The sequence below is a fragment of the Rattus rattus genome, chromosome 2 (genome assembly GCF_011064425.1).
Source record: "Rattus rattus isolate New Zealand chromosome 2, Rrattus_CSIRO_v1, whole genome shotgun sequence".
NCBI classification, from domain to species: domain Eukaryota; kingdom Metazoa; phylum Chordata; class Mammalia; order Rodentia; family Muridae; genus Rattus; species Rattus rattus.
In genome coordinates, this window is record NC_046155.1 from 183526152 (window position 1) to 183538951 (window position 12800).

Below are 12800 nucleotides of genomic sequence, written 5' to 3' on the forward strand. Positions count from 1 at the left end.
GAGTCTGGACTCAACTTTAGTGGTCAAGGCCAGTTGTTTTTCCTGGACAAGACTTTGAGAATGTGGTCACACACAGTGTTAGTGACACATTGCATGCCCATGACTGGCCTTCATTGTAGCCCTGAGTGACCATTCCCGCCTGCACCCAGGGATTCAGATCAGCATTGGCCAGATCAGGCTCTTTGCTACCTGGTCCTATAGCTCACCTCCACTGTAGTTCCATGTGTCCTGGCTGCTGCAGCTGCTCCAGAAGCTACCAGATGTCTTCCCACAGAATCCTGTAGTCCCTGTGGGCTCATCCACAGACATCTCACACTCTCCCTGCTGGGAGTTAGGCTGGATGCCTGCTGTGTGGGAGCTGCCTTGGCTTGTGGAGCAGAGTCAGAAGCAGTGGAGGAGATGTTGTCTGCTGCTCTTATTGTCCTCAGTGCCCAGGGCATCCCTGTGGTCTGGGTCCAGGTCCAGCTCCAGGTCACTGATATAGGATTCCCTATAGCTCTTCTTCTCTGTGTGGAAAACAACACAAGATCTGGTGTTGGAGGAATATGAAGTACCCCTGCATTCCTGGAGCAGCGTTGGTCAGAGTCCTGCCAACCTAGAGATATGCCGAGGCTAGGCACTTGGAGCAAAGCATCATCGTTGGAGAATGAGCTCTGCTTCCCATGAGAGTTAAGGTACCATGATTGGACTTTGTCTTCAGCAGCCTCCTAGAATTTCCTTCTGATGGTTCTTTGGGCTGTGACACCTTTTGGAACCTTCCTGAGCAGCCCTGGTGCCCAGGATAGGACCAGGTGAAAACAGAGTTCATCAGTTGCTGGCTTCTGAGGATACACAGTTTTTGCATTTGCACCCAGCATCCTTGAGGACCTGCCTTATAACATGGGCACAGAGGTCCTACTTGTTAATGCATCACAGGTACACCTCTCTCTCTCTCTCTCTCTCTCTCTCTCTCTCTCTCTCTCTCTCTCTCTCACACACACACACACACATTCATGAACATACAAATAGCAGACACACACACATGCATGTACACACACACATGCACATGCATGCACAGACACTGCACACACTCCTGCCAGTGCCCTGTGGCTTCAGTGTGCAGCAAGTCAGGTCCTCTCTCAGTGGAGATTTTTAAAAGTGGAGAGAAGAGTGGGTCTTTCGGCAGCACAAAGGCTATCGCCCCCCTTCCAAGTTGCATCTCTGGCTCTTTGCATAGCTAAGGATGTAAGGAATCCTTACCCTGTAGAATCATAGGCATCTTGGAGTGAAGGAAAGATCGTTCCCACCTTTCATCCTAACCTCCGTAGGGAGGAAGAGGAGCTGATCACCACCAGCCATGATGATTGGCAACAGAAGGTATGGCCCTGTATGCCCAGCACAGCACAGCCAGTCAGTCACAGGAGTGGTTCCTCAAAGGTTGATATGCTACATCCTCAGACCCTAGAGAGGGTGTGTGTGACCATCAGCTAGGTGCCCAGGCCCAGGTGGATCTAATACCCACTTTCTGCCTCCTCCAGCTGCTGCAGCCACTGCAGCACAGGCTTCAAGCTGAGGTGGAGCTGGTGGGTGGAACGAAGCAATTGCAGCAGGTAGCGAGAACGCCAGGCATGACCTGTGTAGAGCAGCAGCTTCTGTGTTGCCAACAGCCCTTCTGGCTGGATTTCCAGCTTCTTCCCCTGGATAGATGGGAAGGAAAATGTGATTTTCCAGTCCAGAAAACTGTCCCAGCAGCAGGAGAGGACTACCTTAATGTCAGCCATAAGCCCCAACTAGGCCCCTGGGCCACACTTCCAGTTTAGAGAACTGGTGTCCTCGTGGAAACAGGTCTGTGGTCAGTGTGAGTACCATCTGTCTGCAGCCTTAAGAAGGCAGAAGAAACCTGGGGCAGCCCTCCTATGTAGGACACCCACCCCCATGCCTGTGACTATAGACAAGTCTTGCATGCAGGATTTATAGTGAACCCTCATCACTGTCTAGAGCCAGTAATTCCCATTGTCATGGCTTTGGGAATAAAGAAGAGAGACAGAGGCTAACAGGTGTATTTCTAAAGCACCGTGGGTTTTTTTTTTCCTTTTGTTGCTGAGTGGTACATTGGTGGCAGCCAGAGCTGTACATCTCTCAGAGAGCTCAATACCACTATGGCTGTGCCACCAGACATGGCTGTGATGACCACCAGGAGTGGGAGATGCCTGGGGGTGTGGAGAAGCCACAGGGAGCTCTTGAACGCATCCTGAGGAAGAGTTTGTTGGGTCCAAAGTTCTTAGGACCCCTGAGCTTTATGGATGCCTTTCCCCTGTCAGACACCCACCAGAAATGTCACCTTCGAAATCCGTGACCAGGGAAAGTCGCAGAGCAGCTGTGGAGTGTAGTCTACCTCCTGAAAGACAGAGGTAATGTGGGATGTGGAAACTAGAGCATGGGGCTGGGTCAGCAGGAGATGGGAGAGAAAGAGGAAAAGTCCTTACCTGATAGATGGTCACTCCCTTCAGAGTGAGTCCCAGGAGAACAGTAGATTCATCCTCTTTCTTTTCCTAAAAGAACACAGGTAAGAAGTTTAGACTTTCGCCCAGAGCAAGTGGAAGGAGGTCCATCTAACAGGCTAGAGACTCCGCAAACCAAGAACTCTGTCTAAGCCCCTCTTGTTGACCTACATATGCCTGGGGCACATGTGTATGTGGTATGCTCCTGTAGATATCTGAGTTCTGTGAACCTCTTAGACCAAAGTTCCAACCTTAGTGCCCTCTGTGGGAGGCTATCACCCAGGAACAGAGGCCATGTTGTGCTCAGGCATTGAATGTGGGACAGCCAGAGAGGCCAGTCATAACAGCCCAATCAATGTTAGACCAAACCAGTTACAGCAGAGACTGAGGAAAGGTTTAACAAAACTCAGACACCAGAGAAACTCAGCACGCCGCCTCCAGGACAGCCACCAACATACCACATGCCAACCAGGCCCTAAGGACTGGAGTCTTAGTCACTTTGTCAGCCATGGCAGAGATTGTCCTTGGTTCCTCCCACCCCCAACACCTCGGGGTCAACCTTGTACATCCTGAAGAAGTGGGCAGGAACATCCTCAAGTCGGCAAGCATCCCTGATGAAGCGTCGTATTGCCTCCTTTGCAGTGAGACCCTGATGTTCACGGTGCATGGCAGGCACGTGCCTTAGGACATAATCAATTCCTCTCTTGTTGATAATCTGAGGATAGAGACACTAACTAGCTCAGACCCCACCCTGCCCCTTTCTCCGTGCCGACCTCCCTCCCCGTTTCCTTTAGAATCAGAACCAACTCCCTAGCTAGAGACAATGTCCAGCAGAGTGAGTTAGGCCTTCCGCCTTAGCCTTAGGCCCAAAAGTAGGGATGTGATGCTTCTATTTGGTTCCACTCCCCTCTCAGGTCACCTGGGTGTCCACAAGGGCCACAGAAGCAGCCCTCCTGAGAGGTCTGTGGAGCTCATTTCCCAATGAGGGGTTGTGTGAGTGTGGACTGAGGGAAGCCTTGAGAAAGCCTGCCTGGCCTCCAGCCTGGCACCAGAGATAACTCTGCAAGGCAGATGTGTGAGGCCTAAGGCACAGAGGACAGTAAGTGAGAGTGTGGTTGGAGACCCTGGAATCATTGGCTCCGCATGGCAATCAACCTGGGATTCTGCAAGGAGAATTAGCTATCGCTCACCATCTCTCTTTCCTGGATACAGGTGAGGAAACAGGCACACAGAGCCTGAGCTACCTGGGTTTGTTTGTATTTACAGAGGATAGATGGGTAACACTCTAAAGCTGGGCAGGCCAAGGTACTCAGAGAGATGTCAAGCTATCCGGCTTATCCAGGAGCCAAAGGCATGCCCTACTCTGGTCATAGCTGTTACACAACACTGCCAGCCTTTTCAGTATTGGTGTTGGGGGTTGGTGAGCAACCTTGGGCTTGAGTCCTTCTGTCTCCATGCCCTTGTCCCTCCCTAGCTCCTCATCCTCCCCTCATTCATGGACTCCAGAGTTTGCTCTTGGTGAGCAGACATCAGACACCCCAGCCCGCCAGAGCCTTACCCACTGTGGGAAATAGGCGTGTGGCTCGAAGTACCTGCCCACGTGGACTGACTCCTGGTGGTTGCCCAGGTCAGCCTGTAGCCCATAGGCAGCCAGCAGAAAGTAGGCCTCCTCTCTGTGCATGCACCTGGACCTCAGCACCTGTTCCTTCAGGTGGCAGTAGTACAGGTGTAGGGCTGTCTTGTCACTAGAAGGCAGCAGGGCAGAGGGTCAGGAAAAGTGACTCCCCCGTGGCAGCTAGCATGGCACCCTCCTTCTATCTAGGTCTGGCTTCCTGGTCCACAGGCCTCTGAGCACTCTTGGTGGCTACTCCCTACTCTGTTCATACACATGGCATCTCTTGTTACAGAGTCCTTAGTGATGAAGTCCAGGGGCTGTAAGCAACACAAGGGCTGTGCTTGTGGGTATAGCCCTCTAGCAGCTGAGATCCCAGGAACAAGTGGTTTCACTGGAGAGAGCTCCTTAATAAGGAAACTTGGAACTCCTAGGAACAGGGCCAAACCCATGCCACGGACTTGCCTCCCAGTCTACTATCCAATGTCATTAGCTAGCCAAAAGCAGTGCATCCTTCCTGACAACCTCTCCTGGATCTTTTAATATAGTCACCTGGCTGGCCACCGGTACAGGGAGCCATGTCCATCAGCCTCCATCTGGTTGTCCCTGCTGATATGTCTCTAGAATTTTCCACGTAGCTACACATCCTCACTCTCCAGAAACTTCTTCACTTATTCCCAGAAGTCCTCATTCTCTAGAGCCTTCTATAGTCACATATCTCTGACTCCAAAACCATCCATACCCTCATATTTTCTGGGCATCAGCAGAAAAAGACCGGCACTTGCCAAAGGACATCCTAAGGACACTAATGCCCCACTGACACCTCCTCAGAGCTATTGTTGGAGAGCATCCAGTTCTTCCTTAATAGTTCCTTAAGAGCTCACTGTGTGTTAGGATCCGAAGTGGCACACCAATGGCAGCAGATCTACCTCTTGGAGAGCATCCGACCTATTCTCTCTTCAACCTTCCCAGGGCCCTCCCTACCCAAACAGACTTAATGACTTAACACACCCAGAAGGAAAAGCTGGAAAGAACCCAGATGTCCTTCAACAGAGGAATGAATACAGAAACTGGTACATTTACACAATGGAGTACCACTCAGCTATTAAAAACAATGACTTCATGAAATTCTTAGGCAAATGGATGGCACTAGAAAATATCCTGAGTGAGGTAACCTAGTCACAAAAGAACACACATGGTATGAATTCATTGATAAATAGATATTAGCCCACAAGCTCAGAATAACCAATATATAATTTACAGACCACAGGAAGCACAAGAAGAAGGAAGACCAAAATGTGGATGCTTCAGTCCTTCTTAGAAAGGAGAACAAAATACTCACAGGAGGAAATATGGAGACGAAGAGTGGAGCAGAGACTGAAGGAAAGAGACTGCCACACCTAGGGATCCATCTCATATGCAGCCATCAAACCCAGTCACTATTGGGGATGCCAAGAAGTGCATGCGACAGGAGCCTGATATAGCTGTCTCTTGAGAGACTCTGTTAGAGCCTGGCAAATACAGAGGTGGATGCTTGCAGCCAACCATTGGACTGAGATCATGGTTCCCAGTGGAGGAGTTAGAGAAAGGACTGAAGGAGCTGAAGGGGTGTGCAACCCCATAGGAAGAACAACAATTCCAACCAACCAGAACCCCCAGAGCTCCCAGGGACTAAACCACCAACCAAAGAGTACCCATGGCTCCAGCTGCATATGTAGCAAAGGATGGCCTTATCAGATATCAATGGGAGGGGAGGCCCTTGGTCCTGTGAAGGCTCAATGCCTTAGTATAAGGGAATGCCAGGGCTGGGAGGTGGGAGGGAGTGGGTGCATGTGTGGGTGGGTGGGGAAGCACACTTATAGAAGCAGGAGGGGGAGGGAATAGGATAGGGGATTTCTGGAGGGGAAGCCGGGAAAGGGGATAACGTTTGAAATGCAAATAAAGAAATTATCTAATAAGAAAGAAGAGAGAGAGAGAGAGAGAGAGAGAGAGAGAGAGAGAGAGAGAGAGAGAGAGAGAGAGAGAGAAAGAGAAAAGAGTAAACTCCGAGGATCACCTACAGCCAGCAGATAGAGTCACCTGCCTGGGTTTGAAAAGATAACATGCTTACACTAGGACCTTTCTTTTTCAGAGCACCCTGGAAGGTATTTCACTCTCTCTGTCTTTGACATCAGTGTAGTTACCGTATTGCCTTCCCGTTTTCCACGTAGAACTGCACTCTGAAGAAGGCGATAAAGGGTGCCCTGGGTCTCTTATCCCCCTGCCAGGTAGAAGAGGAAAGAAAGAGGCAGGAGCTTGGAGACGAGCCCACATGAGGCATGTACAGCTGGGCAGCTGCTGCAGGCCTGCCTGGGGGACATCCCACACTCAGGCCTCAACAATTGTGACTGTTAATTGTATCCTTTTATCTTGTTTTTCTTTAAAGGGCAAAAACCCAAATGGGATGTTGTCAATTTTAAAAACATCAAATTTTGAAAGTATCAAGTAGAGGATATGGGGGTGGTGACCCACCCACCCTCATTCTTAGGTCTTGGGGGCACTGTGAGGACAACTTATCATACAGATGACCAATGAGGACTGGTGAACCTGACCCACAACCTGCTGGTCTCAAAGCCAAGGGAACACTTCTGGTGGTGACAGCCATGACTGTCAGACTCTTCCCCCCCACCCCGACCCACACTTACTTTGTGTATGTCTGTCTTCCAGTCCCCCCGACCCACACTTACTTTGTGTATGTCTGTCTTCCAGTCCCCCCCCCCCCACACTTACTTTGTGTATGTCTGTCTTCCAGTCCCCCCCACCCACACTTACTTTGTGTATGTCTGTCTTCCAGTCCCCCCCGACCCACACTTACTTTGTGTATGTCTGTCTTCCAGTCCCCCCCCCCCACACTTACTTTGTGTATGTCTGTCTTCCAGTCCCCCCGACCCACACTTGCTTTGTGTATGTCTGTCTTCCAGTCCCCCCACACTTACTCTGTGTATGTCTGTCTTCCAGTCCCCCCCCCACACTTACTTTGTGTATGTCTGTCTTCCAGTCCCCCCGACCCCCACTTACTTTGTGTATGTCTGTCTTCCAGTCCCCCGCGACCCACACTTACTTTGTGTATGTCTGTCTTCCAGTCCCCCCCCCCCACACTTCCAGTCCCCACCCTTTGTGTATGTCTGTCTTCCAGTCCCCCCGGCCCACACCTGCTTTGTGTATGTCTGTCTTCCAGTCCCCCCCCACCCACACTTACTTTGTGTATGTCTGTCTTCCAGTCCCCCCCGGCCCACACTTACTTTGTGTATGTCTGTCTTCCAGTCCCCCCCACCCATGTCTGTCTTCAGTCCCCACACTTACTTTGTGTATGTCTGTCTTCCAGTCCCCCCCACACTTACTTTGTGTATGTCTGTCTTCCAGTCCCCCACCCCACTTACTTTGTGTATGTCTGTCTTCCAGTCCCCCCCACCCACACTTACTTTGTGTATGTCTGTCTTCCAGTCCCCCCACCCACACTTCATTTTGTGTATGTCTGTCTTCCAGTCCCCCCCACACTTACTTTGTGTATGTCTGTCTTCCAGTCCCCCCACACTTACTTTGTGTATGTCTGTCTTCCAGTCCCCCCACCCACACTTACTTTGTGTATGTCTGTCTTCCAGTCCCCCGACCCACACTTACTTTGTGTATGTCTGTCTTCCAGTCCCCCCACCCACACTTTCTTTTGTGTCTGTCTTCCAGTCCCCCCCACACACTTGCTTTGTGTATGTCTGTCTTCCAGTCCCCCCACACCACTTACTTTGTGTATGTCTGTCTTCCAGTCCCCCCCCCACACTTACTTTGTGTATGTCTGTCTTCCAGTCCCCCCCCCCACCCACTTACTTTGTGTATGTCTGTCTTCCAGTCCCCCCCCCCCCACACTTCCTTTGTGTATGTCTGTCTTCCAGTCCCCCCCACCCACACTTACTTTGTGTATGTCTGTCCTCCAGTCCCCCCCGACCCACACTTACTTTGTGTATGTCTGTCTTCCAGTCCCCCCCCCCCACACTTACTTTGTGTATGTCTGTCTTCCAGTCCCCCCGACCCACACTTACTTTGTGTATGTCTGTCTTCCAGTCCCCCCGACCCACACTTACTTTGTGTATGTCTGTCTTCCAGTCCCCCGCGACCCACACTTACTTTGTGTATGTCTGTCTTCCAGTCCCCCCACACTTACTCTGTGTATGTCTGTCTTCCAGTCCCCCGACCCACACTTACTTTGTGTATGTCTGTCTTCCAGTCCCCGACCCACACTTACTTTGTGTATGTCTGTCTTCCAGTCCCCCCACCCACACTTACTTTGTGTATGTCTGTCTTCCAGTCCCCCCCCCCCACACTTACTTTGTGTATGTCTGTCTTCCAGTCCCCCCCGACCCACACTTACTTTGTGTATGTCTGTCTTCCAGTCCCCCCGACCCACACTTACTTTGTGTATGTCTGTCTTCCAGTCCCCCCCCACCCACACTTACTTTGTGTATGTCTGTCTTCCAGTCCCCCCCACACTTACTTTGTGTATGTCTGTCTTCCAGTCCTTCGAGAAGTACTTGCTGAGCTTTTGCTTCAAGTCCACAAACACGTACTCGTTTTCTAGAAAAGGGAGACCCAGGTCAGAGAAGACATTCCCATTGTTCCAAGAACTGGGCCAGAGGAAGTCCATCTGATGGATTAGCTAGTGTGGCACAGCTGTCTCCACAGAGGTTGAGCACTCAGACAAGCACTGACACACACACACACACACACATACACACATACACACACACTCACACACATACACACACATACACACACACACACACTCACACACTCATATACACATACTCTTTAACACACACACACTCATACACACACTCTCTCATACACACACATATGTACACCCTCACACATGTACCTTCACACACACACACACATACACTCACACACACACACACACATACACTCACACACACTGCAGGTAAGACTTGGTCATCTCAGACTGTTGCCATGGCAATCATCTTCCCAGGGTAGACCCACCACAGGCTGCTTTTCACTGTAGGGATAGCATGCTGACAGTGTCTACAGACCTAACCTGCAGGCTTGAGCCCTGGACACCTGTAATCTGTCACCAAACTGACCACTCTCCGTGACACACTCCACTCTTGAGGGCCACCTGGGTAGGTGTACCTTGGCACAGAGCAAAGGCCGACTGACTGGGTAAAGTGTCCAGGTCTCTTGCATTCTCCTCAGTCTCTATACCTAGAATGAAGGGAAGCCCAGCTGAAGACCACTTCCAAGGAGATGGAGACCCAGACATAAGACTGACCTCAGAAGTTCCGAGTGCTACAAACCAGGTCCAGGTAGAACGCACCAGATCTCCAACTTTCTCCTGCTTACTCTGTCTCAACTCCTCAGAATTGGAGGGCAAGCTCACACCTTGCTTGTGTGTGCGTGTGTGTGTGTGTGTGTGTGTGCGTGCATGCGTGCGCATGCGTGCATGCACATATGTGTGTGTTTCAAGGCAGGATTTCACACCTCAGGGTGGTTTGCAGCTATCCATGAATCCCAGGACTCCCCCAATCTCATGGCCCTTCTGCCTCATCCTCACAGGTGCTGGGGTCACATGCCTGCACCACCAGATCTGTCACCCTCCGCTGCTGGGCACTCAAATTGATCTCTGAAGGGTGAAACTATAGACCATTAAATAACTAAAGCAGGGACCCCAAGGTCATGCTAAGAGTCCAGGTCTCCATAGGAAGGGCTCTGGGCACACGTCAATACAGAGCTCAGTTGGATGGACTAGCATGCTAGCCTCAGTTGGCAGCCTTCTGCTCTCTTCTGGTCCCCAAGTGAGCTCTAAACGTGTCACCCTTGCTCAGAGAATTCTCAGTTCAGTGTGGAAGATGGGAACCCTGGTCTCATTCCTTGCTTGTACCCTGACCATTTGTTCCCTGAGTTGTGAAGACCTCTCTCTGGTGTGGAGGGAGATGTGTGGTAAAGCTGGTGGGTAGGAATTGAACCCTTCCCACGAGGAGTGTCCCCACACTGGGAGATGACACAGTCTGAGCAAACATTTACTCCCTGCTACAGCAAGGCCCACTTTGTGCTACCTGGCTTTCTCAGCTGGTACCCATCTGGGGCCATGCCACCTTAGACCCCTCTGCCTTTCAGGCTCTTATAGGCCCCTCAACTAGGGTAGATCTGGCCTTGCTACCAGTGGCCTCCTGTGACTACTCCCTGATTATCCATTTCCTAGGTGTGGCTGCCCAGATGTCAAAGTCCTAATGGGTGGACAGCTCCTCCTTGTATGGATGTTGAGCCTCAGCTAAGAAGACAAAGGTCACAGAGCACATGGCTTTGGTCTTGCAGATTAGACACCAGTTACTTGAGCTGGGCACCACATGATCCCAGAAGACTAATTCACCCATGGCTTTAAAGTGAGTGCACCCATGTTTTAATGTGTGGACTTGCACTATGCAAGTACGGATGTGTGTCTGAACGTGTATGGTGAAGGCACAAAATGAGCATGTAAGAGAGTACATGGTTTAACTGTATGTATATGAGAATATATGTCATGTATACCTACAATGAATGGTGGGTGTTTGTGTTATTTTGTGTGGTCTATATTTATGTGCACGTATGTGTGGTGTGTGATTGTGTGTATGCATGTATGTGCCCATGTACTCTGTAACGCGTGTGAGTAGTATGATCATTTGGGGTGCATGTGTATAAGTGTGTGTGCACAGATGGCCAGCTGCCTGTTAGCCTTACTGGTTCAACTGTGGGCAGGATCTGTGACAAGACACATCTAAATTCCAAGGACCCAAGTCCCTTGCCCTAGGGAAGTCTAGGTTGGAGATGTCGAGCGATGCTTACCTCTGAGCACACTGAGGCCAAAGAAATGAGCTTCTCTGATGTGTGCCATATCACACACCTGCTGAAAGAGGTCTTGTCCTGTGGCTGCGACCTGGAATAGAGGAAAGAAAGGCTTTAACCATATGCAGAACTTCCTCATAAGAGCTGTGGACGAGCAGAGACATTAGGTCAGGAAGGGAGCAGTGTTACCTGATCAGGCAGGGCCAGAGCCTAGGACCAGGACCTAGGCAATCAATTTGTTTCCAAAGCACAAATGTAAACATTGCTCCCCAAAAAGAACATCCTTGGGAGTGGAGAGGATGTGTTCCAACCCAGAGAGAAGATGCCCTCTTTCTTCAGGTACTCCCTGTAGCCAAGGGAATTTCACTACACAGCTGAATTTGATTTTATAAAAAAATTTCTATTGAAAGGATCTGTAGAGGCCTGAGTTGTGGGGGAAAGGGCAGCAGCTAGCAGGTGTCCACCTTGGTAATCCATGGTCACCTTCTGGGGTGTCAGTATACCCCTCAGTATTTGCTCAGTGCTGCCACCAGATGTTAGAGGGAACCCCACAACACTAGTGACCTCAGCATAGCATTTGCTGGCTTCCAGGTAGAGACGAGGGGTCCTTACTACAGCTAGCAAGCCCCTGTCACAGGGATGGCCTGAAACACACAGGGTGACCCAAAGTTAAGAGTGAAGGTAAGGCAGGAATGTGTGGCCTGGGAAAGGGTGTGCCCCATGACAGTTGCATCCTTGATGACAGGACAGTGAGGAAGATGACAGAGAGTGAAGACCAAGAAGATAGAAACTAGAGATCTGTCAGAGTCCAGGTTGTGGCAGGGGCAAAGGGCAAGAGGATGAAAGAAGTCCTCTAGCGAAGCCAAGTTCTGTCATCTACAGTCAATCTCTGGATAATGGGGACACAGTGTATTTTTCCTAGAGATCACACAGGTCCCACATAGCAAACCCAGCCCATGTTCTCTAACTCATATACAGGCCTTCTTCTTCTTAGAGATCATATAGGTCCCATGTAGCAAATTCAGCCCATAGAAGTTCCAGACACCACAAGGGACAGGGAAGCCCATGCCTGAGGGGGAACTAAGCAATCCAGGACCCTGTGGTGATTAGGGAAGCCAAGATGCTAGATTCCAGGTGACTGGTAAGGTTGGTGCTTACTACGCCACATGAAGCACTTTGTAGAAAAGTGGAGGCCCCAAGTCCCCCTGGAACTGGATTCCCCTCCTACACGCAATTCCTGCTGTCACCTTTTCCTACCCTCCCCATGTGTCCTCCCTGTCCCTCTGATTGCGAACCCCGGCTGTCACCCTACCTACCTGCACTGACAGCCGCAGTTGTTCCCAGGTAGGCAGTAGTACCAGGATGTCTCTAAGCTCCGAGCTCATCTCCGGGTCCCGGCTGTTGTTTCTGTTGAACACCATACAAGGGCTCTCCCAAAGGCAAGCTTTGTCTGCTGCCTCCTGCAGAAGACAGCGAATCAAGACTAGAAAGTCCAGAGTCTCTCACTCAGGTGACGTCACTATGCTAATTCTCTGATATCCTTTCTATTTATCGGTGCAGGGGAGGAGCTCCCATAGGCAGCTACACTGTCTATGTTGGCCCTGCCCAGAGAGTGGCTGGGAAAGGCCAGGAACTCAGTCACTGAGAAAAGAGCAAGGGTCGGGGCCATAGTGCAAGGTGTGTGAAGACTACTAGAACGCAGGCGAGTGATGCCACCACTCTCAGGCAGGATGCAGGCCAGGACACTGTGACAGCAGGGGATGGGGCCCTAACTCCCTTGAAATGCTCCTTCAGAGGGTGGAGGGGCCCCACAGAGGCCAGAACCATGGTGCCCTTCCTTT

The 12800-nt window shown here is 50.8% G+C and overlaps 1 protein-coding gene across 1 annotated transcript; it reads right to left on the reverse strand.

Annotated features, from left to right (window-relative positions):
* Positions 1–120: 120 nt before the first annotated feature.
* On the reverse strand, positions 121–12443 carry Frmd1 (FERM domain containing 1). The gene is made up of 10 exons (XM_032894651.1): positions 12276–12443; positions 10960–11050; positions 8618–8697; positions 6276–6352; positions 4039–4225; positions 3040–3195; positions 2466–2531; positions 2309–2377; positions 1503–1676; positions 121–504 (listed from the first exon to the last, which is right to left on the reverse strand). Exons 1-10 carry the CDS (start codon positions 12378–12380, stop codon positions 382–384), a joined length of 1128 nt encoding a protein of 375 aa, XP_032750542.1. The 5' UTR covers positions 12381–12443; the 3' UTR covers positions 121–381.
* Between the last annotated feature and the right edge of the window lie 357 nt (positions 12444–12800).